This window comes from Pleurodeles waltl, chromosome 4_2, assembly GCF_031143425.1.
Source record: "Pleurodeles waltl isolate 20211129_DDA chromosome 4_2, aPleWal1.hap1.20221129, whole genome shotgun sequence".
Lineage (NCBI taxonomy): Eukaryota > Metazoa > Chordata > Amphibia > Caudata > Salamandridae > Pleurodeles > Pleurodeles waltl.
In genome coordinates, this window is record NC_090443.1 from 394,573,993 (window position 1) to 394,594,842 (window position 20,850).

The 20,850-nt window shown below is 46.7% G+C and overlaps 1 protein-coding gene across 1 annotated transcript in view; it reads left to right on the top strand.

Moving 5' to 3' along the window:
• The window catches only part of ANKRD45 (ankyrin repeat domain 45), a 485,557-nt gene that overhangs the window by 375,299 nt on the left and 89,408 nt on the right, over positions 1-20,850 (top strand). The window contains exon 4 of the mRNA XM_069233340.1: positions 14,871-14,965. Within this exon, the coding sequence (XP_069089441.1) occupies positions 14,871-14,965 (95 nt within the window). The remainder of the gene's footprint in view (positions 1-14,870; positions 14,966-20,850) is intronic.

Here is a 20,850-nt window from a genome sequence, read left to right on the forward strand (position 1 = left end):
CCTGCATCCTCATTGGTTTGTGTGTTGGGGCGAGCGCTGGAGTTGGTCAGGAGACCACCTGGCTCCACATGAAAGAGGGGTGAAGCGCAAAGGGTAGGACCCCGGATTCGCCGGCGGGATTGTGCCGGGAGGAGGGGGGGAGAGAAAGGGCTGAAAGAGTTGCTGGGTTGGCGGGGTCACCCTGGAGAGAGGAGGAAGATTGGGGAGGTCCCTGTGAAAAAAACCTTCAGACTCAAGGTATTGGGGGCAGAAAACGACACCCTGAGGGGGCCGCCTTGTCAGTGACCAATGCACAGTGTTCGGGAGGCTGCAGCCGAACGGGGTTGGAAAGACTGTCGGAGTCTTCAGATGGCGAGAGACAACGAGCCCAAGCCGCTTAGGCAGGGCAAAGTGGATCGCTATAAGAGAGTGGTGACCCCCCCCCCCGCTGCCGGCCTCTTGCCCTCCTGCAGCCCCAGATAATGGTGCGCTTCTCTGTGCAATACAGTCCTCCAGGGAGGCCCTGGAGGGGCGAGTCGGAGAGGTACGTTCAGAGGTCTCCCTTCTGCGGCAGGATCTGCAAAATGCAGCATGATGAGTTACGACAGCGGAGACAAGAATCTCAGATTTGGAAGACACCGTCAGAGCTACATTCAGGGGGGTTTCGTTCTTTTTCGGATTCAGGTTTGCAAAGTTAACCCACAGCCACATGAGTGGACTATTCATTATGCAGTTGGTTCTTGAGCTTCTCCTTTATGTTTCTGGGGGCCCCGGATGGTGAGGAACTGCTCCATTATTGCCTGTAGCTCCACATGGCCCCCATGAGTGGTGAGATGAGGGCTCCTTTGGGGGATGCACAGGGCCTTACGGTCCTCTCCTGGAATGTGAATGGATTGGGAGATAAGGTTAAGCGCGGTTTAGTGTCCCAATATATAAAGAGGCTGCGACCGGCCGTCGTACCCTTTAGGAGACACACCAGACGGGCACAAGGTGTACCTTTTGGGGCAGAGGGCCCTATGTCACACTGGCACATGCAGGATATACATCTGTATCTAGAGGGGTGGCGATCCTGATTCGTAGATCCCCCCCCTTCCGCATCACCCTTCAATGGTTAGATCCAGAGGGCAGATATGTGGGAATGAAAGCGTTTTGGGGGCATAGAGAGGTTTTGTTGATGAGTGCATAAGCCCCGCCTAGGCTCCAGGCCCCCTGTTGGAGACATTGGCAAAGATCTTGCTAGGGGTAAACTCCCCACTTCATGTTCTGGAAGGGGATTTTAATGATGTGATGGTGGCGGATATAGATAGATCCGGGACACCAAAACCTTCATGCCCGCCTACCCCACCCCATGAATTTGCTACAGCACTGGGGTTGTCGGATCTGTGTAGAAGGGCCCATCCCGTAGACAGAAAGTATTCCAATTTTTCTGAAGCCCATAAGATGTTTTCTAGACTGGATTATATCTTAACCCCAGCAGGAGAGGTGGGCACTATACAACTGGCAGACTACTTAGCAAGAGATTTTTCGGATCACTTCTCTCTGATGGTGCATCTAGGAAGTCGAAATGGGAGGGACGGAAGGTGGAGGTTGGGTACCTTGGACCTACAAGACTGTGAAGTGGCACGTGGGCTTCGGATAGACACTGAGCTATATTTTAGAGACAATGTGGGGTCAGTCGGGTCTGCAGTGGTGCTGTGGAAAGTATACAAGACGGTGCTTTGGGATTGTGCTCAGAATTTAGTAGCCCCGAAGCAAAAGAGAGAGACAGAAACCTTGAGTAAGCTGGGGCACCAGCTGCTGGCACTTGAGGAAACCCTGGGACAGATGCCGCCTCTTTCTGCACTCTGCCAACTGGAATTGGTGAGAGCTGAGTACCGAGAAACTACAGATAGAATGGCTAAGAGTTAGTTACAGGCTGCTCAAAATAGGCTTTATGAGGAAGGGGACAAGGCCAGAAAACTCCTGGCTTGGCTTTGGAGAAAGGAGACGGAAGAGAGGTGGGTGCAGGAAGTGGAGACCCAGGAGGGGGGCTAGGGTGTTCTCCGATAAAGGAATTGCGGAGACCTTTGCCTGCTACTACAGGGACTTCTATAGGGTGAGGCCACTGGAAAACGTTGACTGAATTGCTGAATATTTAAAAAATATAGTAGTTCCTGTCTTGGATGCAGAGACCCAGGCAACACTAGAAGGCGATCTCACCCTACAGGAGGTCACAGCTGCTTTGACACGGCTCCGACCGGGCAAAGTCCTGGGCCCCAATGGGTTCCTGGCTGAGATATTCAAGAGCTTGTGCGATATCCTAGTTTCCCATCTTTTAAATATGTTTATGGAGGCCAGAAGACAAGGAACTCTCCCCCCAGATTAAAGAAGGGCTGAAATAGTTGTTATACACAAGGTAGGGAGACCCAAATGGTCGTGTGCATCCTACAGACCGATCTTACTTCTTAATGTGGAGGTGAAAGTCCTGGCCACGGTATTAACAACCCGCCTTCATGGTGTAATTTCCCCCTAGTCCATATGGATCAATCTGTTTTTATGCCGGGAACGCTCTACAAGACACAATCTGAGGCGAGCACATAACTGGCTGAATACCATAGTGGACCACCCAGATCCACACTTGTTTTTAGCCCTTGATGCCGAGAAAGCATTTGATGTTGTACATTGGCCTTTCCTGGAAGCCAATTTAGAGCAATTCGAATTTGGCCCTTGATTCAGGGAATGGGTGAGGCTGCTCTACTGTAATCCAGTGGCAGCAGTAAGGGTGAATGTGGTCCTTTCTTCTGAATTCCCCATCGCCCGGGGTATTAGACAGGGATGCCACTTGTCCCCCCTGTTATTTGCCCTCACTCTTGGTCCTTGGCATGTAGGGTCCGGGCAAGTTCTGGACTCCTTGAGTTTAGGATGAGAGAGGAGGAGGAAGAAGAAGAACGCATTTCTTTGTTGTGCGCCCATTCATATCCCTACAGATACTCTTTCATCTGTTTGAAGAATATGAGAAGCATTCAGTGAATCGAATTAACTGGGATAAATCAATACTATATGCCCGGCAGGGGGACGTAGTGCTCCCTTCCCTCCCAGTACATCTGCAAAGCTCTACTAAAGGATTCAAATATCTTGGGATTTATATGACACACAGGATAGAACTTTGTCATGCCAATAGTTTGGGGAGGGAAGTGAGAGAATGCTGGGCTGACCTGGAGAGGTGGAGAACTCTTCCTCTCACGTTGATAGGGTGGGTAGCCATGGTTAAGATGATCCCACTTCCGAGGCTCCTCTATGCTATGCAAAACACATATAACCAGATCCCTTCGGGACTTTTCGGGACCATAGATCGAGATATGCAGCTCTTTTTGTGGGAAGGGAAACACCCGAGAATAGCCCTCAAGACGATACAGCGCAACCACTATGCTGGAGCACTGTCCCTCCCAGATCTGGAGGCGTATTACTGGGCAGCGCACTTGGTTAACCTAAATGATTGGCTATTTTTACCCGGAGATCATCCTACCTTTCACTTGGAGAGATTGCAGTGGGAAACGAAATCCTGTAAGCACCACCTATATGGGGGAGGGGGTAGTAGACATCTCTTGCCGGCCACCCGAGTGGCCCCCAGGGCATGGACTAGGGTCACCAAGATCATGGATGGCACCGCCGCCCTTCCGGGGAGACCCCCCTCTGGGAGGAAGGCTGGCTGCCAGAAATTGGGAAGCTGACAGGTTTCAAGAGTTGGGACCGAATTGGTATCTCAAAGGTGGGGGATGTGTTGGAGGAGGGTGATATCATGCCTTTTGCATCCCTCCGGGCTGAGTATGAGCTTAGTAAGGCGCAATTTTTCCATTACGTACACTTATGACATGCTTGGAGGGCAGGCGGTCTCCCAGGAGAGGGAGTACCTGACTATGCCCCACTAGAAGGTAGATTATTGATGGAAGGCTTGGACACTAAAGCAATGTCCCTGATGTATAAGACTAGCAGTAATAACATGCCAGACTCACGTCTGAGACTGCGGAGGTGGTGGGAGGTTGAACTAGGGGAACTAGAGGACATAGACTGGGAGGCAGCGCTGGTGTTTCCAAGGGAGGTGGCTATCCGGTCAAGACTCAGGCTAATTCAATTCAAAATCCTCCACAGGGTATATTATGATAGACAGCGTTTACATATGATGGGAAGGGTGCAGCATCCAAATTGTCTTAGATGCCGAGGGAACATTGGAACCTTCCTACATATACTTTGGGAGTTCCCGGTGATCCAGGAGTACTGGAATAAGATAATGGGAGAGATGGGAGGGGTAATATTGGCGCAGATCCCCCGATCCCAAATTTATTCTACTGGGAATACCTAACGACATTGATTTGCCCAGAAGGAAGCTTTTGCTCTGTGGATTTGAACTGATGGTGGCAAAGAGAGATATTGCCCGTCTCTGGGGCTCCGAGACGTGTCCCTCTGTGGAGGTGTGGAGGAGAGGAATAGATAGGTTCATGATGGCAGAGAAGGTGACCTATATAAATAAAGGATTCCCATGGAAGTTCAAGAAGGTGTGGGGAGACTGGATGACATACTTCTCCTTAGATGTGTAGTCGCTTGTTGAGTATTGACTCATGGGTCAATGGGAGGGACATATGTTATGGAATTCTGAATGCTCTCCGAAATATACTGTGGGCAGAGGGATGATGGAATTGGGGATTGCTCGAAGTACCAGTGGGCTCATGTGTCTGGGGATGGTTTGGTGGGGAGGGAGGGGATTGTTAGTCATATTTCCCTATTTCGGGTGCTTTGAAGATATACTGCTATGTAATGTTTAATGGGAAATGCTATGCACCTGTTGAAAATCAAATAAAAAGATTTATTAAAAAAAATGCGCATTCAAGAGATTTATGCCAGTGCATGGGTGTTTCAGCTCGGTCATTAGTGAAGCAAAACAGGTGCCCTCCTCAAGCTCCAGGAACACTCTCACCCCCACCAGAGGACACAGGATTAAAGTACCATCAGGAGCCATAAGTTGGGGCCTCCTGCATGCACAGGGTGCAATGGCCATGCCCAGGGGACACTTGTTCCCTGTGCTGGTCGTTGGGGTGGTGGTCATTACCCCTGTCTTTCCTAAGACAGGAGTCAAGTTTTTGGTGGTTGTGCGCCAGAAAATGGTGCTAGTCTGGTTAGAGGCATTTTTTTTGCCTCAAACCAGGCTAGAGCCATTTCCTGGTGCACAACCCCCTCCTTCCCTACCGCCACCCCCACCCGGCTAGCATCTTATTTTTTAGACGCTAGCCCAAGTTTATCACCGGCTTGCACCATTCAATAAATATGGTGCCCGGTTGGCACTGTGGAATGGCGCAAGACGGTGGTATACTTTTTTCTGCAAAACTGCGTATGCGCAGTTTTGCTGCAAAAAGTATAAATCTGGGCCTAAGTGTCAGGAGTCTATCCCTGCGCTTGCCTGAGAACAGCTCCCAGAGTGGAGAGTCCCAGTGTTTCTGTTGTAACCTCTTCATTCTACATGCCTTCTCAAAGGCAGTGAACCACTTGGTCATATCATCACCCTCAGCATATTTTGGGACAATCCCTTTGGGGATTTTAGGGTCAAAAGCGTTATCATTCTCCCTATCTAAGGTTTTGCTGCCACCACAGATGGGTCCTGGGACCATTTCAGCCCTTTCCTTTTCTATGGCCAATATGTTAGCCTCAAGGGATACTCTTTTGACTAGTTTCTCCAGTTCTAACTCTGGATCCTTTGGCCTGGAGGAGCCTGGCTTCCCTCCAGATACAGTTTTAGGGTTCTACTGTTCTCCTCTCCCTCTGGGGTATTGGAAAGAAAACCTTCCCCATGAGCACTGTTTACATTTTCATCTTCACTGACTGGGTCATCCTCAGGATGGTCAGTTTTTTCTTGTAGTGCCTGGGCCTTATCAAATTCAGCAAGCAACTCCTGGAGTTGTGCCTTTGTTGGTCGAGGCCCAGGTACAATTTTGCAGGCCTTGCAGAGGTCCTTTAGCTACTTCAAACTAGGATGCAGGTAAGGGCTCCTCAACCCTATCCTCTGAGGCTGACATGTTTTAAATTAGTTTAGAACTTACAAAGAATTCTAAGCAGTTTTAAAGGCCAAACTATCTAGTAACCTTTTTACATTTCTAATACAATATTACTGGGCACTTGACACAAGGACCTAACAGCTCAGAATAGACATTTGGAAAAATGTAAAAAAACATTTTTGGCAACGAAAGTAAATGTGGATTCTTTACTGGAAACACTTATTGACAGAGTGGTACTTGTGTGTGAGAAAGTATCCTCCTTCTAGCATGGTTACCCCCACTTTTGGCCTGTTTGTGAGTGTGTGTCAGTGTGTTTTTACTGTGTCACTGGGATCCTGCTAGCCAGGACCCCAGTGCTCATAGATAAAAACCTATATGTCATTGTGTTTTGCCTGTCTCGCTGGGATCCTGCTAGTCAGGATCCCAGTGCTCATAGCTTGTGGCCTAATGTGTATGCCTGTGTAGTGCCTAACTGTGTCACTGAGGCTCTGCTAATCAGAACCTTGGTGCTTATGCTCTCTCTGCTTTTAAATTTGTCACTGTAGGCCAGTGACTTCATTTACCAATTTCAATTGGCATACTGGACCCCCTTTATAGGTCCCTAGTACATGGTACCTAAGTACCCAGGGCATTGAGGTTCCAGGAGATCCATATGGGCTGCAGCATTTCTTTTGCCACCCATAGGGAGCCCAGACAAACCCTTGCACAGGCCTGCCAGTGCAGCCTGCGTGAAATAGTGCACACACTATTTCACAGCCATTTTCACTGCTCTTAAGTAACTTATAAGTCACGTATATGTCTAACCTTCACTTGCTGAAGGTTAGGTGCAAAGTTACTAAGTGTGAGGGCAGGTTTCCATCAGGAATCCTCTGCAACAACTTCAGACTCTTCTGACCTCGGATCAACTGCAACCTGCTCCAAGAAACGCTGTAACTGCAACAAAGTGTCTACAAGAGACACTTTTCTTCAGCAAACTCAACTCCAAGTCAGCAACTGCAACAGTTTCCACGGTGTGCACGCTCTGGGGACTCTCGGTATTCATCCTGCACCAGAAGAACCGAAGAAATCTCCCGTGGAGTGATGGAGTCACTCCCCTTCTCCAAGCAGGCACCTTCCAAGACGACGAACGGTACCCTGGGACTCCTCTCAACGAGCGTGCTCCTAAGCACACAGAGGGTGGACATCATCTACATAGACTGTCCTGGGGTCCTGCAGCCTCAATTTGGAGGAGGTAAGACCTTGCCTTCCCCGAGAGCGACGGTACCCCTGTGCACTCTTTACAAAATTCCTTTGTGCACAGCCTGGCCCAGGTCCCCAGCACTCCATCCTGTGACGCACAACTCGCTGAGTTGTTCTCCAGTGGCGTGGGACCTTCTTTTGGTGTGCTGCATCAACCGCATTTTGCACCTCCTTTGAACCCGGATCCTGCGACTCCTGGAGTGCTGGCTGGTATTCTGAGGGCTCTCTCAAGTGCTGAGAGCCCTCTCTTCGTCCTCACACAGAGTTGAGGCCCCCCGGTCCCTCCTGGGTCCATCCACCTTCATTTTGATGAAAAACACCCTTTTGTCGTAGCCAAGGCTTGTTGGCGACTTCCAACATGAAATCTCATTTGCAACGATCTTCATGCCATGGGATATCTTTTGCATCATGCAGGAACCCGCTGGCATCTTCCTAGGGTGCATTGCTGCAGTCTTCAACTAACCGGGGACTCTCCTTTTGCACCCTCTTCTGGGTTGGCAGGGGCTGCTGTCCTTCCTGGAACTTCTTTCGACTTCTGGACTTGGTCCCCTTCCTTTGCAGGTCTTCAGGTCCAATAATCCAGCAGTTGTTCTTTGCCAACTTGGTTGGCTGCTGCAAAATCCCCAAAACGAGGTGTAGTGTGTTCTTGGTCTACCAGCGATTCTGCACACACTACACTTGTCTAGGGGGTAATCTGTGATTCACATTCCACTTTCTTAGTATATGCTTTGTGTTGCCCCTAGACCTTTTTTCCCCCATTGCATGCTATAGGATTTCCTACTGTTTGCATTGTTCTATGACTATTTACTTGTCTAATTTTGGTGTCTAGTGTATATATTGTGTATAATACTTACCTCCAGAAGGAGTATTGTCTCTAAGATATTTTTGGTACTGTGTCACCCAAATAAATACCTTTATTTTTGGTAACACTGAGTATTGTCTTTACTTGTGTATACATACTATGTAACTATGTGGTATTGCAGGAGCTTTGCATGTCTCCTACTTCAGCCTAAGCTGCTCTGCTACAGCTACCTCTATCAGCCTAAGCTGCTAGAACAATACTACATTTCACTAATAAGGGATAACTGGACCTGGTATAAGGTGTAAGTACCCAAGGCACCCACTACAAAATAAGACCAGCCTCATACACCGTGCATCCCACGGCTGTGCCACCAATGTAGGAAGCTGGCTTTCCATGTAGTGTAACAAGGGGACACTATGCAGATAGTACAGGGTGACCCTTATTGGCTGTCAGGGGTAAACTAATAAACTTAAAAGCTCTCTTTTGTGGTAGTGTGGAAGGGTAGTTGGGCTAATCAGAGGATAGTGTTAAGGATTTATTGCACACACGAGTCAGCAAGTGAGACACACTCAAAAAGAAATCCAATACTAATTTATAAAAATAACAGAGGTTTTCATATGAATTTAAATACAAAGATCATTGGATTCGGGTGAGTCCTTTCCTAAATATGAATTTTGACAGGTTTCAAAAGTTCACAGTGCATTTTCTGGAGTGGTAATGTTCTCCTATGGGGGAAAGACATATACTGCATTCAGGCACTTGGAGGTTGATGAGGCGCTGGGCACTCCTCAAAGGGTTTTGAGAATGTTGTCCAGCTCTTGGTGAAGTTGGTCAAACAATTGTTGAAGTACAAGCACCCCAGTGGGGTTTTGTGCCAGTCTTTGGTGCAGGACTTCAGTTCTCGCTCTCCTCAGTCCGTCTTCTTTCTTCCTGGGTTCCCACTAGCCAAAGACTTGACTTGATCTGCTTTGCTGGTGTCAGGGGTCTCCTAGATACTCAATTTAGGGGAGTGAAGGGTAGTAGCCAATGGGTAACTTACTCTCTGCATCACTACAAACATAGATGACTACTTTCTGTGGGGAGTGAGTATCTCCCTTCCCCAGAATTCCTAATTCCACCACACACAAGATGCTGGAATTTCCTTTTTCATGTACACTTCAGGCTGCCCAGCTTAGGGGTGTGCTCAGCCTGGAAGTGTGACACACCTCCTAGCATAGCTAATTTTCCTGCCTGTCCTGGTTCCAAAAACACCTCATGGCAAGAGGTTGCCTCTCCCAGGTCTGGGGGAAGCTGGGGTCACCTATCAAAGACTTTGAAGTCCCTGGCCTTGGTATGCAAATGTACTAGCCATTCTGTTGGCGTGGGTGATAACACCCCCTGACAGAGTAGGCATTGTTTCTGACCTCAGACAGCAGGGGCTCTCACTTCCAGGGGGTCAGAAACTCATCTGTGGTGGGAGGCTGGTCAATACAAGTCAGCTAGCACACTAGAAGACTAGTAGGTTTTAGGGGCACCTTTAAGGTGCCCTCTAGGTGCATTATATAATAAATCCAATACTGGCAATAATATTGATTTATTAAGACAAGATGTTTGATACCAAACACCATTATTTTCCGTGCAGCCATCATGTAGCTGGGTCACTCATGATGACCAGTGTCCTGTATATGACTAAGATGGCTGCCCTGTCAATTGCAATATCTAGTAATAGATCTAGACATCACATAGGTATATCTGCTAATGCAGATATGCTCTTACATGGATTATAATGCACCCTGCTTTAGGGCGCTCAAGTCCTGCTGTAGGGTTGACTTACATATAATGCATGCACTGACTTTGGCATGGCAATCAATGAGCATGCCATGTTGCATTTTCACTAAGGGCTTCCACCCTGACATACAGTTGGCGATGTCATGCTGGGTGCAACTTGAGTGTGGGTCCTTTAGGGTGGAATAAGATATCCTGCAGCCCTTAAGGACCCTCTTTAGTAACCATGCCCAGGGTACCAGGAGTTCTTTTTACTAGGGACTGAGAGGGGTGCCAAAGTCCTGTGTCAGTTGTGATACAATCAGACATACTTTGTTTTAAGTCAAGAGCACTGGCACTAAAGTCTGATTAGCATGCCTCATTAGCATGTGCTGTCAGAGTCTAAAACCAACATACAGTAGTTTTAAAAGAGGACACAAAGTGGGGGGGACATCTTCAAAGAAGCCCAGTTTCCTACAGACCGTGTTCAGTCACACACTGTAGTGGCAGTTGCTTTCCTTCAAGGAGTGCCGATCAGAAAGCCGGCCCAGTTCGCAGTGACAGCAGCAGGTTTTGTTTTAAGGAGTAGCACTGATTTCCAAAGCATGTATCGAACAACAGGGTGCCAGCACTATCGCAAGTTGGGGCTTTGTGGGGTACTCAGGGGACACTCCCACGCTATCTTATATTTCCATGTATCTTCCCACCACAATCTGCACAGTGTTCTTCACAAAGCTGCTGGTCTTACAGGTTAACCTCAACTGGAGTTGCACTGGTCTCTGGGCCGCGGGGCATTCTGCTGCCTCCTTGTTGTGTCTAGTCCCTGGCGCAGCCCGGCACTGCTAGGCATGGTTTAACAATCATATTTGGAGCAAATTCGGCCAGGTCCTGTGAAGCTATTGCCTCTAGGTTTTTTTGGTTTTTTTACAGACTGGAGGACCATCTTTGGTGGAGCAGTCACTAGATCCCCTCTGCCTGAGGCTTTCCCACTATTCGTCATTTCTCAGTGCTTATCTGAGAATGACTGACTGATGGGGCCTATGACCTGTCCTCCTGATAATCCATCAATGTTTTAAGTCTAGGCTGTTTGCTCTGTTGGCCCCAGGCCTAATATCTCAACCCTATTCTGTTGTGAGTGTATCAGAGCCCTGAGTGCGACCTGAAAGCTATAGGATACCTACTTTACTGTCATCAACGGCTAATGTTATTAAACTGTTAAGGTGGAATATAGTTGGAGTAAGCTCTAAACTTGTGTCTGTATAATTAGATTGATTACATTAGATAGCATGAGATTGTTTTGTTATAGGAAACTTGGGCCACAAAGGTCCTGATTTAGAGTTTGGCAGACGGGTTACTCTGCCATATTACAATGTCCATAGGATATAATGGTATTGTAATACGGTGGACGGGATATCTGTCACGTTTGTGACAGAGTAACTCCATCCGCCAAACTCTAAATTAGGGGTAAAGTCTTTTGTGATTAATTTATCTATCATACAGCACCTGCAGTTCATTCAGCTACAGGTTGGGCACAGGTGGGTTTAATATCCTGGTTCAAGACTACTTTTCATTGATCGGTTTACCCAATCCCCACCCATAGTGTGTTGATTCAAGGCTTCCATCTTAGGAGGTGGCCACATAATTTCAGCTAGGTCATCATTAATTTAAATAATGGTAATATTTCAGCAATAGTTAATCCCAACTATCACTTATATGGGGATTTTATTGAAGAGCTTGATAACAAGTACTCAAATATGGATAAAGGGTTCAGTGTGGTGCTTGCAGGAGACTGTAATGCCATGCTTGGTGATTTGTCCACTACAACAGTAGTTAACACAGTTAGTGATGGGAGATAATTCTCACAACAGGGATCCTAGGGATAATATGTTGAATTCTTATTTACTGAATTATGATTTATCCAGTGTGATAGAGCTGACAGGGTCACCCCACAATACTGTTGAGACTTAGAATGGCAGGGGTGTTCCTTTGTTATAGATTATGTCTTTGTTTCAAGGAATTTATTAAACTGGATCTTTGAGGGTGTTATTCATCCGAGTTCCTACAGTGACCATAACCTGCTTGTCATCACTTTAGTAACCCCTAACGGTGGACCTAAGAAAGATAATGGACAAAGGATGGTGTGGACAGCGAATATAGGAGATATGCTGAGTAAGGTTACCAGGCCTTGGTTAATTGTTGTATATTAACAAACTCCAGTCCCTCCCTTGTTTTTGAGGCCTTTGTATTACTGAGGAATGATATCAGGACCTTACTGGTGAAGCCCCAGGAAATCCCCAGTGCAAATCAGTCTTTCTGGTTTAACAGTATATGCAGGAGTTCAAATAATCATTTACAAAAAGCCCTGAAAACAGTTCCAAGAGATAGAGTTGAAACTACTATGTGTATATGGGATTTTAAACGAGGCCATGAAAAAAGGACGTTGGACTTGCAAATAGACCTGTGGGAGGCATTGTTTTTTTCCTGCAAGTCAAAAGTTTGACTTGCAGGAATGATATCCAGGTGTTTTGGACAAAAGCTAACTCGAACAAATTTTCCAACTGTAATGAAAGGTCTGGGTGGGAATATAGGTCATGACCAGTTGTTAGCTCATTTCAGATCGATCTGTTGTTCCTCAGCGAAAGATAATGATACCCCTGTCTGGTTTAGATTCAGTTCTGCCTCAATAAATAATTCTCACTGAAAGAGGTGGTGGAGGCAATTAACAAAAACCCTTCCAAAAAAACTCCAGGCCCGGAAAAGGTTCCTATGTATTTATATAAAAAGAGTGCCAAGCTCCGACCCCGGTTCTTACTAAGAGAATAATTGCAGTCCCTAACTCTGGTCCTTTGCAGTCGTGGCACTTGAATATTATAGTTCCAATGTTTTTTTTTTTTTTTTAAACAGGGTAATTGTCAGGAACCCCTTTGTTACCATCTTATTTCTTTACTGGATTCCACAATGAAAGTTATTGTTAGGGTTATTTTTGACAGGCTTATGCTCCGGACTGTGGAAACCAGTATCCATTGTGGCCTGGGGAGGATAAAACAGTGCCTTATTTTACATACGCTAATAGGCAAATATACAGTCGCTAAACATAGTGCCATACATCTAGCCTTCATGGATCTCTTATGCGCCTTTGATAGGATTAATAGATCAAAACTTTTGGTTATCTTGGAATCTTTGGGGCTGGAAGAAGGTCTTGTGGACAATTGTGGGGTAACGTTTGGCTCATTAATGAGCTGGGTCCCATGCCTTATTAAAAAGACAGTGCTTTTCACAAATGGTTGGCTTTTTATTTAATTTAATGTCCAATATAGGTAAGAGACCAATTCTGCTTTTGGAAGATTGCAAATGGAAATGCATCCCAGTTTAAACTTTTGCGGGTAAAAATAAGTTAGTAGCCTGCAGGCTGAGATAAATAGGGTATGTCGAATCTTTTGGACCTCCCTATGAGTACCCCTAATTAAGCTGCAGACAAGGAGCTTCGTCTGGATTATGTTGAGGAGAAGATTAAATTAGATCTTGTCCTACTATGGTCCTCTATCTGGTGTAATGGCCTCGACCTGTTTAATAAAGATACAGTTCTTGATTGCCTTTCATGTGGCCTGGATAACCAGATAATTTGACTTAGTTACATCCTGCTAACTTGTTCTAAGCTTGGTAGACCGCCCATTTTCTACAAGCCATCAGAGTTAACAAAAGGTGTCTGGGGATGGCTTTTAAAGCATTTCTTCAACTTAAGATATCATAAACAAGAAAAGGTGGAGTTATTAAAACCCTTCAGCCAAGATTATGGGGGTCATTCCGACCCTGGCGGTCAGGGACCGCGGAAGCACCGCCAACAGACTGGCGGTGCTTCCTGGGCCATTCTGACTGTGGCGGTAAAGCCACGGTCAGAAAAGGGGAACCGGCGGTTTCCCGCCGGTTTACCCCTGGCCCAAGGAATCCTCCATGGCGGCGCTGCTGGGGATTCCGACCCCCTTCCCGCCAGCCTGTTTCTGGCGGTTTTCACCGCCAGAACCAGGCTGGCGGGAACGGGTGTCGTGGGGCCCCTGGGGGCCCCTGCACTGCCCATGCCACTGGCCTGGGCAGTGCAGGGTCCCCCTAACAGGGCCCCACAAAGATTTTCAGTGTCTGCTTTGCAGACACTGAAAATCGCGACGGGTGCCACTGCACCCGTCGCACCCCTGCAAATCCGCCGGCTCCATTCGGAGCATGCTTCCTCTTTGCAGGGGCTTTCCCGCTGGGCCGGCGGGCGATCTTTTGGAGATCGCCCGCCGGCCCAGCGGGAAAGTTAGAATGACCGCCGCGGTCATTTGACCGCGGTGCGGTCTTTTGGCGGTTTCCGCCCGGGGGCCGGTGCCCGCCGCCCGCCGGGGTCGGAATGACCCTTTATGTCTTCCCAGGCCAGGAGCCTTATCCGAACCTATTAACAAATTTATGAGATAGGAAGCTTTTGACAAGATTTACCTCGAGGTCGATTCGATGCCAACTTTGCTTCCTCCGGCCAGTTCCTCCGGCCAGTGATGAATCTTCGTACCAGAGTTTGCCTTATTTTAATCTCTTTTGTAAATTCTATAAGCTATTTGCGAGGAAATTATTATTCCCACTGCTTAAGTGTTTAAACCTACAGAGATACAAACCCACACTACTCTATCTCAAAATGTTTAACTGTCCTGATGTGTGTTTTAGAGTATGTATTTGATTTAAATATGCTATATGACCACGAAAAACGTTTATTTGTTTAGCACTGGGTGGAGGTATAACTCTGCATTGATCTTCTGAATTTCAGCTTTGACTCTATATTGATGCTTATTATCCAAGTGCAATGGTTTTATGGTTTTGTTATTAATATTGTGTGTTTTATTTTAACTAAGCTTGTTAGAATTGCTTGTTTTTTCCTCTTAATAATAGCCTGTCTTTTAATCAATTTTTGCCCGAAATGTTGTTGGCATGATGTATGATTATTTATTATTGATTGAATAAAGAATAACTAACTAACTTGTGGATAATCAGAATATGACTAGACCTGAGAAATCTAGATCATCAACTTTTACTCAAAATTATTTTCTTTTTTTATCTAGAAGCTAAGCAGGTCCTGGAGTTATACATCACTCAAATCCAGCAAACTATTACAGATTCAGAAAAGGTTCACGGAAGACTTAACAAAGAAGACAAGGTAACTTTGGGAGGCCTTCGACCAGGTCTTTGTTTCCTGAAGATAGATGTAAAGGGCAGGGCTAGATAGACCCTCATACTTGTTTTTCAAATGCCGGAATCAGAAACAACTTGAAGACTGTAGAGGGCACGATGCTTAGGGAACAGTGAGTAACCAGTTTGAAGCCGTATGTAGTCATGCAAGCAATTTTACTCATAACATTATGGACATTAGTGCTTCTATGGCCACCAAGCAGTAAAGTTAAATATAATAAAAAATGAAGAGCGAGGAAACTCAAAAGTGAGAGTCCTGAGTATCTCACAATACTACTATACAGATATTTCGTTGTTCACATGTATCTTTATTGAATTTTAACAGTGCAACAAGTTAGGTGCATCTCTGATTGTTTGAGTTAAACTGAGACACAACAGCATTGACTACATTGAACCGTCACTTACATTTCAACTCCCCTTCCCCAAAAAGAAAGGTTTCCTGCATATAAATAAGTCATGGAAAAATGCTCCTAGACACGAACCTATCTAATGCATGCTCCATCTCCTCTTAAGAGGCCTAGTCCTCCTCCGAGCTAGAAAAGATACCCATTTCCCTCCATTGTTAGGGCAGCGCACCAGCCCCACATCTCTTGAATAAGAATTTCATCAGGACGCCCCACTGTTCTTCAAAAACAGGGTGGGCGCCTTGCAGATCAGCTCCTCCAACATGGACCATAGTCCCTGGTACCATTGATAGACTGTGGGAGGATCTAAACTCTTCCAGTAGAAGGCAGTAGCCAATTCTGCCACCACCTAACACTGTTTCTGCGCCATGTTTTAGCAGGTGTGTACTATTGGATCGTAAGCCTAGCACAAGTGACTTTGGATGAAATGGTATGGGGAATCTGAGAACCTCTTACTAAGCGTCAGCCGTCTGAGTTCAAAATGTATTAATGTTAGGGTCTCCCCACTAAACCATGTAATTTGTCTCCAATTCAGTTAGAGTATCTCCAGCAGGGGTTCATGGCTCTTGTACACATTCACCGTATTTTGAACATGTAGTTATATTCGTAAAGAAGTTTCCAATGTATTTCTTTATTTTTAATCCCAATAGTTGTTTTGTGTATGGCCATTGTTATTGTATCCCACTCTTTTTGTATATCATATGTTTACGTCGTCTTCTCATGTGTGACCATTCCTTTACCAGATTGACCTCTAACATCAGTGTTTAAAGCTTTGATAGCACCCATTTCGAGCTAATCAGTGTACTCCATTTTTTTCAAGGGGAATTTTCTTTCCGTGTGTGGCTTCTTTGTTTTAAGATGCACGTCCTGGTGTTGAAGCTGAGCATAATGGCATAGTTCTGGTTCCTCCACGCCAAAACCTTGTTTGCATTGGATAAAATATTTTTTATCAAGGCCATGAAATAAATCAGAGATGATTCAGAAACATTCTTCTCTCCAGTTTGCAAAAGGTCCTGGTAGCATCACAGGTGAGAAACTGGCTTTACAGTTTATTGGTATGAAGCGGCAGGTTAATGTAAGTCCTAATCATGCTGCCACCATATCCCACAGAGCTGGTCATGTTTACTGGTGTCAAGAGGCAGGCATGATGAGGTCTTTCTTTCCTGTGCAACCAGATCACAATGGTCATCCCATTACTTTGTGGTACATGCAGTCCTTAATTTAAGCTGTTAGTTGTAGGTGGGCCCCACCACAACTCATTTTTGGGAACTGCTGCTTTTTTTCCTCAGAAGGCTTTGACCTAGAGCAACGGGGAAAAAACAGAAGAAGAGGACTGAAGGAGGAGGAGACAGATAGGAAAACAGTGAAAAAGGAAGGACATATGGAAGAAAAAAGAACCTACAAGAGTGAAATAAAGGGACAAGGAGTGTACGGTGGTGAATGACAGAGAAATGAGGTGGAATCAAGATTACACCGCCTTGGTATTCGGCTTCCCTGACATACTGCAGCACTATTGTCAAGCTTCCGAGATATCTCTGGACAACAAAACTTATTATTTTACATATTAAGTAAATGTCTGCCCATATCTTGTCTAATTCTGGTTCGGAAGCCAAATAATACAGATAGAATTCCAGAAGTGCCAGACCCCATCCGGCTTGGATTGCTGTAAGAGAATGAATGGTACCTCAGACCTTGCACCCTTCTGTATGAATCTCTCAGTGACCTTATCTAGTTGGCATACAGGTCTATATCTTTGTCAGTAATGCTTGGAACACATGGGACACATGCTGTGTGTTAAAATGTCATGTTGAGGATAAGTACAGAGAAGACCATCCACTAAGGTCTCTTTTGATTTCTTTACAAGGTGGGGGGGAGAGCAGGCCTCAAAAACCTGTTGTCTTTCACATTACCTTACCTCCAAGTATTTTATGTTTATGTTTTTGATGGCCCAGCGGAAGGAGTGGACTCCTGCCAGTGTTTGCACTGTCTGGGGCAGCAGTGTGAGATTAACATGAAGAAATCATAGATTTTTAATTTCTAATCCAAATATCACTTCAAATTTATGTAACTGAGAAATCAGAGAAGGCACCAAGAGTTGAGGATCCCTCAAAGTCATCAGAACATTGTCTATATAAAGGTAGAGTTTATATTTTTCCTCCCTGAAAATTATACCTCGGCTGTCTCCTGTACCTCTTATTTGCTCCACCAGTGGTTCAGTATTTTAGACAAACAAAAGAAAGGACTTTGAACATTCCCGCTGCGTGCCCATCCTTGAGTTAACCATTTCTGACATGATTTCATTCACTGAGTTTCTGGCCATTGGCTGCCAATATAGTGCCACAACAATAGACACATATAGTGGGGCCAAATTGCATCCCACTTTTGGTTTGCCTTGAGAAGGACCAGTCCACTTGTTTGACATTTGTTAATGCCTTCAATGAGACCAAGACAGCTAGGATATTTTTCCTCTGGGCCTGTTCTACCACATTGACTGCCTGTCTAATACTACCATGTTCTGTCTTGACATGGTGAAACCTGACCGATCATCGCAAATATAATGTGGAACTATCTTTTTAAATCTGGTGGTGAAGATCTTTGAGTACATTTCATTGTCTGAATTGAGTAAGGCAGTCCATCTATATGAAGCGCATATCAGGAGGTCTCAGACTTTTTAGTCAATATAGTTTTCCATCTTGTGGGTGTAAGCTCACAGGACAACATTCTGCCAAATGGTTGACTAGTTCATCCAATTTAGAAATAACAGACTTGTAGAAGTTACTTAGGAAGCTGTCAACTTCTTTATATATGTCTTATGCTTTAATCATTTGTCTTATAACATCCTTGGTAATAGGGGCCTTTCCTGATTTTTAGCAATCCATTTGTCAGTGTAGTGAGGGAGCTTTCATGTAAACATTAAGGGCCTCATTACGAAGCTGGCGGTCTTAAGACCGCCAGCCTCGCTATGGCAGTTGGACCGCCGCAGACAGGGCGATCCGACTGCCCCATTATAACCGTGGCGGAGTCGCCACGGTCCAACCGCTGACACCGCCAGGCTGCAGCCAGCCTGCATCCTGATGGTCCTGGTGGTTGTAATCCACCAGGGCAGCGCTGCCCTGGGGATTACGAGTCCCCATCCGCCAGCCTTTCCATGGCGGTAAACACCGCCATGAAAAGGCTGGCGGAATGGGAGCGTCAGGGGCCCCTTCACTGCCCATGCACTTGGCATGGGCCGTGCAGGGGCCCCCATGCACAGCCCCATCGCACATTTCACTGCCTGAATTACGAGCAGTGAAATGCGTGACAAGTGCTATTACACCCAATGCACCACAACATTGCCACCGGCTCAATTACGAGCCAGCGTCAATGTTGTAGTGAGTGGTGTGTGTTCCGCTGGCCCAGCGGGCAAAAACGCTGTTTACTGGTGGTCTTTTGCCTGCAGCGGCTTTGGTGGCCCTGTGAAAGGACCAAAGTTTGTGAATGCTCATTATACTAGCTTATGGAGTAGTCACTCACAAAATTCCTTAAAGAAATGGACCTTATCTTTCTCTGCTTGTAAGATCTCTCCTCTAGTAGATTTAATTTCTCATTTACCCTCTCAATTGCTTCAGTAGGTGGGGGCTTTCTTTATTTTGTGCAACATATGATTTTCTTTTTTTAAATGTGGGCTAAATCGTCTTTGTTCATATAGATGGAACTGAACTGCCATCCCTCAATGTTGTCAGTTTCCTCAAATCAGCTATAGAGGGCCATTCCCTGTTATCAGTCTCACCTTCTTATATCTCCTTTCCCAATTTTAGAATTTCTTGCCCCTGAGCCATCAGAAAGACGCATTTCCCTCTCATCACTGCTTTAAAGTTCTTTAAAAAAGACATCTTCATTTTATTTAGAAGAAAAGTAGCCTGTCCTCAATTTGTGTGGCTAATTCAGCTCTTAGGATCGACTTTATGTGAATCAACGGGCGCAGTTTACACAAAGGTGTCCGCTTAGGTTTTAGTTGTAAGTTTATCTCAACTATTTTAGGTGCATCATCCAAAACAGTGATCCAACTGCCAGCATTGTTAAGATCTATGCGGATATAAGTGCAGTGAACATGGGAGAAATAAGAGTAGTCTCTATTGTTTGGTTGTCATTTCTGGCAGCAGCCCCTTAGTCACAGCTTCTGTAGGGTTTCTTTGAGTTTATTGGAGAAAATGCCTGTCCCTCTTTCCACTAGCCTGGATCTTTCCAGTCTGAACTCCTATACCAAATTGAAGTCTCCCATCTATGTCAAATTGCCAGCTGTTATTTCTCCATGTGTTGACAGGAAGAGAAGTACAAACCTTTCCGTGCTGAGTTTGGATCATATTTTGACACACTTGTTATAAGATGGTGTTCTAGTAGAGTGCTCACAACCACATATCTCCCCTCCTTATCTACCTTAGTTTTGGTCACTTTCACTGGCAACCCACTACAAATACGACTCTGTTATGTTTTTCAGGTGGAGACCCTTGATATGCTGATGGATAAACTGTGTGGGCCCAATTCACAAAAGTAAACTTAGACCTGAAGTTTAAGTTGAGGGGAGGAGCCAAAATGCCGGCCGGGACGGTCGCTTGATACGAGCGCTCCGTCCCCGGCTCGACCAACATATCCTGTAGGGCGCCCCCCGCAAATTTGGTGAAGCGGCCGTGGCGGTGGACCGATCGGGGAGGACCGGGGCGTCTGTCGCGGACTGGGCGTGCCCCTCGGTGTGCTGTTGGGCCGAGGCCGGGCCCCGGGGGCTCGCACCGGGCACGGCGACGGGCAGGGGGAGCTGCCTTCGCGGCTCCAGACGCGCTCTCGCCCCGCGCGGCCGGCCCCCACCCTCTCCACACGCGACCGGAGGGGCAGGGGAGCTGCGGCCGTACGGGCCAAGCAAGGACTTCTTCGCGCTACCCCCGAGGCGCGCGGAGCTGGAGCCGGCCCGGGGGGTCGGGCGCCATTTTGGGCATCGTGGCGACAGGGCCGCGCGGACACACTCCAGAAAGCAAAGAAAAGGCACCTCAGCCCAGAGCCAAGAACACATAGCTGCAACAGCCCAGGAGGGAACAGAGGACCACTAACAGGAGCCAGCACATTGCGGTGAGGGGGGAAACCTGGGGGGAAAAACTAAGTCCCACACAGAGGGGACACTCCTGGACTCCCGGCCACCCCCCCCCCACCGCCCCACCATCAATGCAACCCACCTGCGCCCTCTGGGAAGGGGATAGGTAGGGCTCGAACCTTAAAAGGGGGGGGGGGGAAAGACGCAAGATTAAGAAGCGTCACGTGCCTCCATAGGCTTGGACCTGTCAACGCACATAGCATAGGCGGCTGGTGCGTGCTGCGGGCGCTGAGCCGCACCGGCCCCCCACGGTCGGCGCTTGCATGGATTGCCCTGCGATGCACGGAGCCCACCTGTGGCTCCCGACGTTCGTCCCGCTCCTCGGTC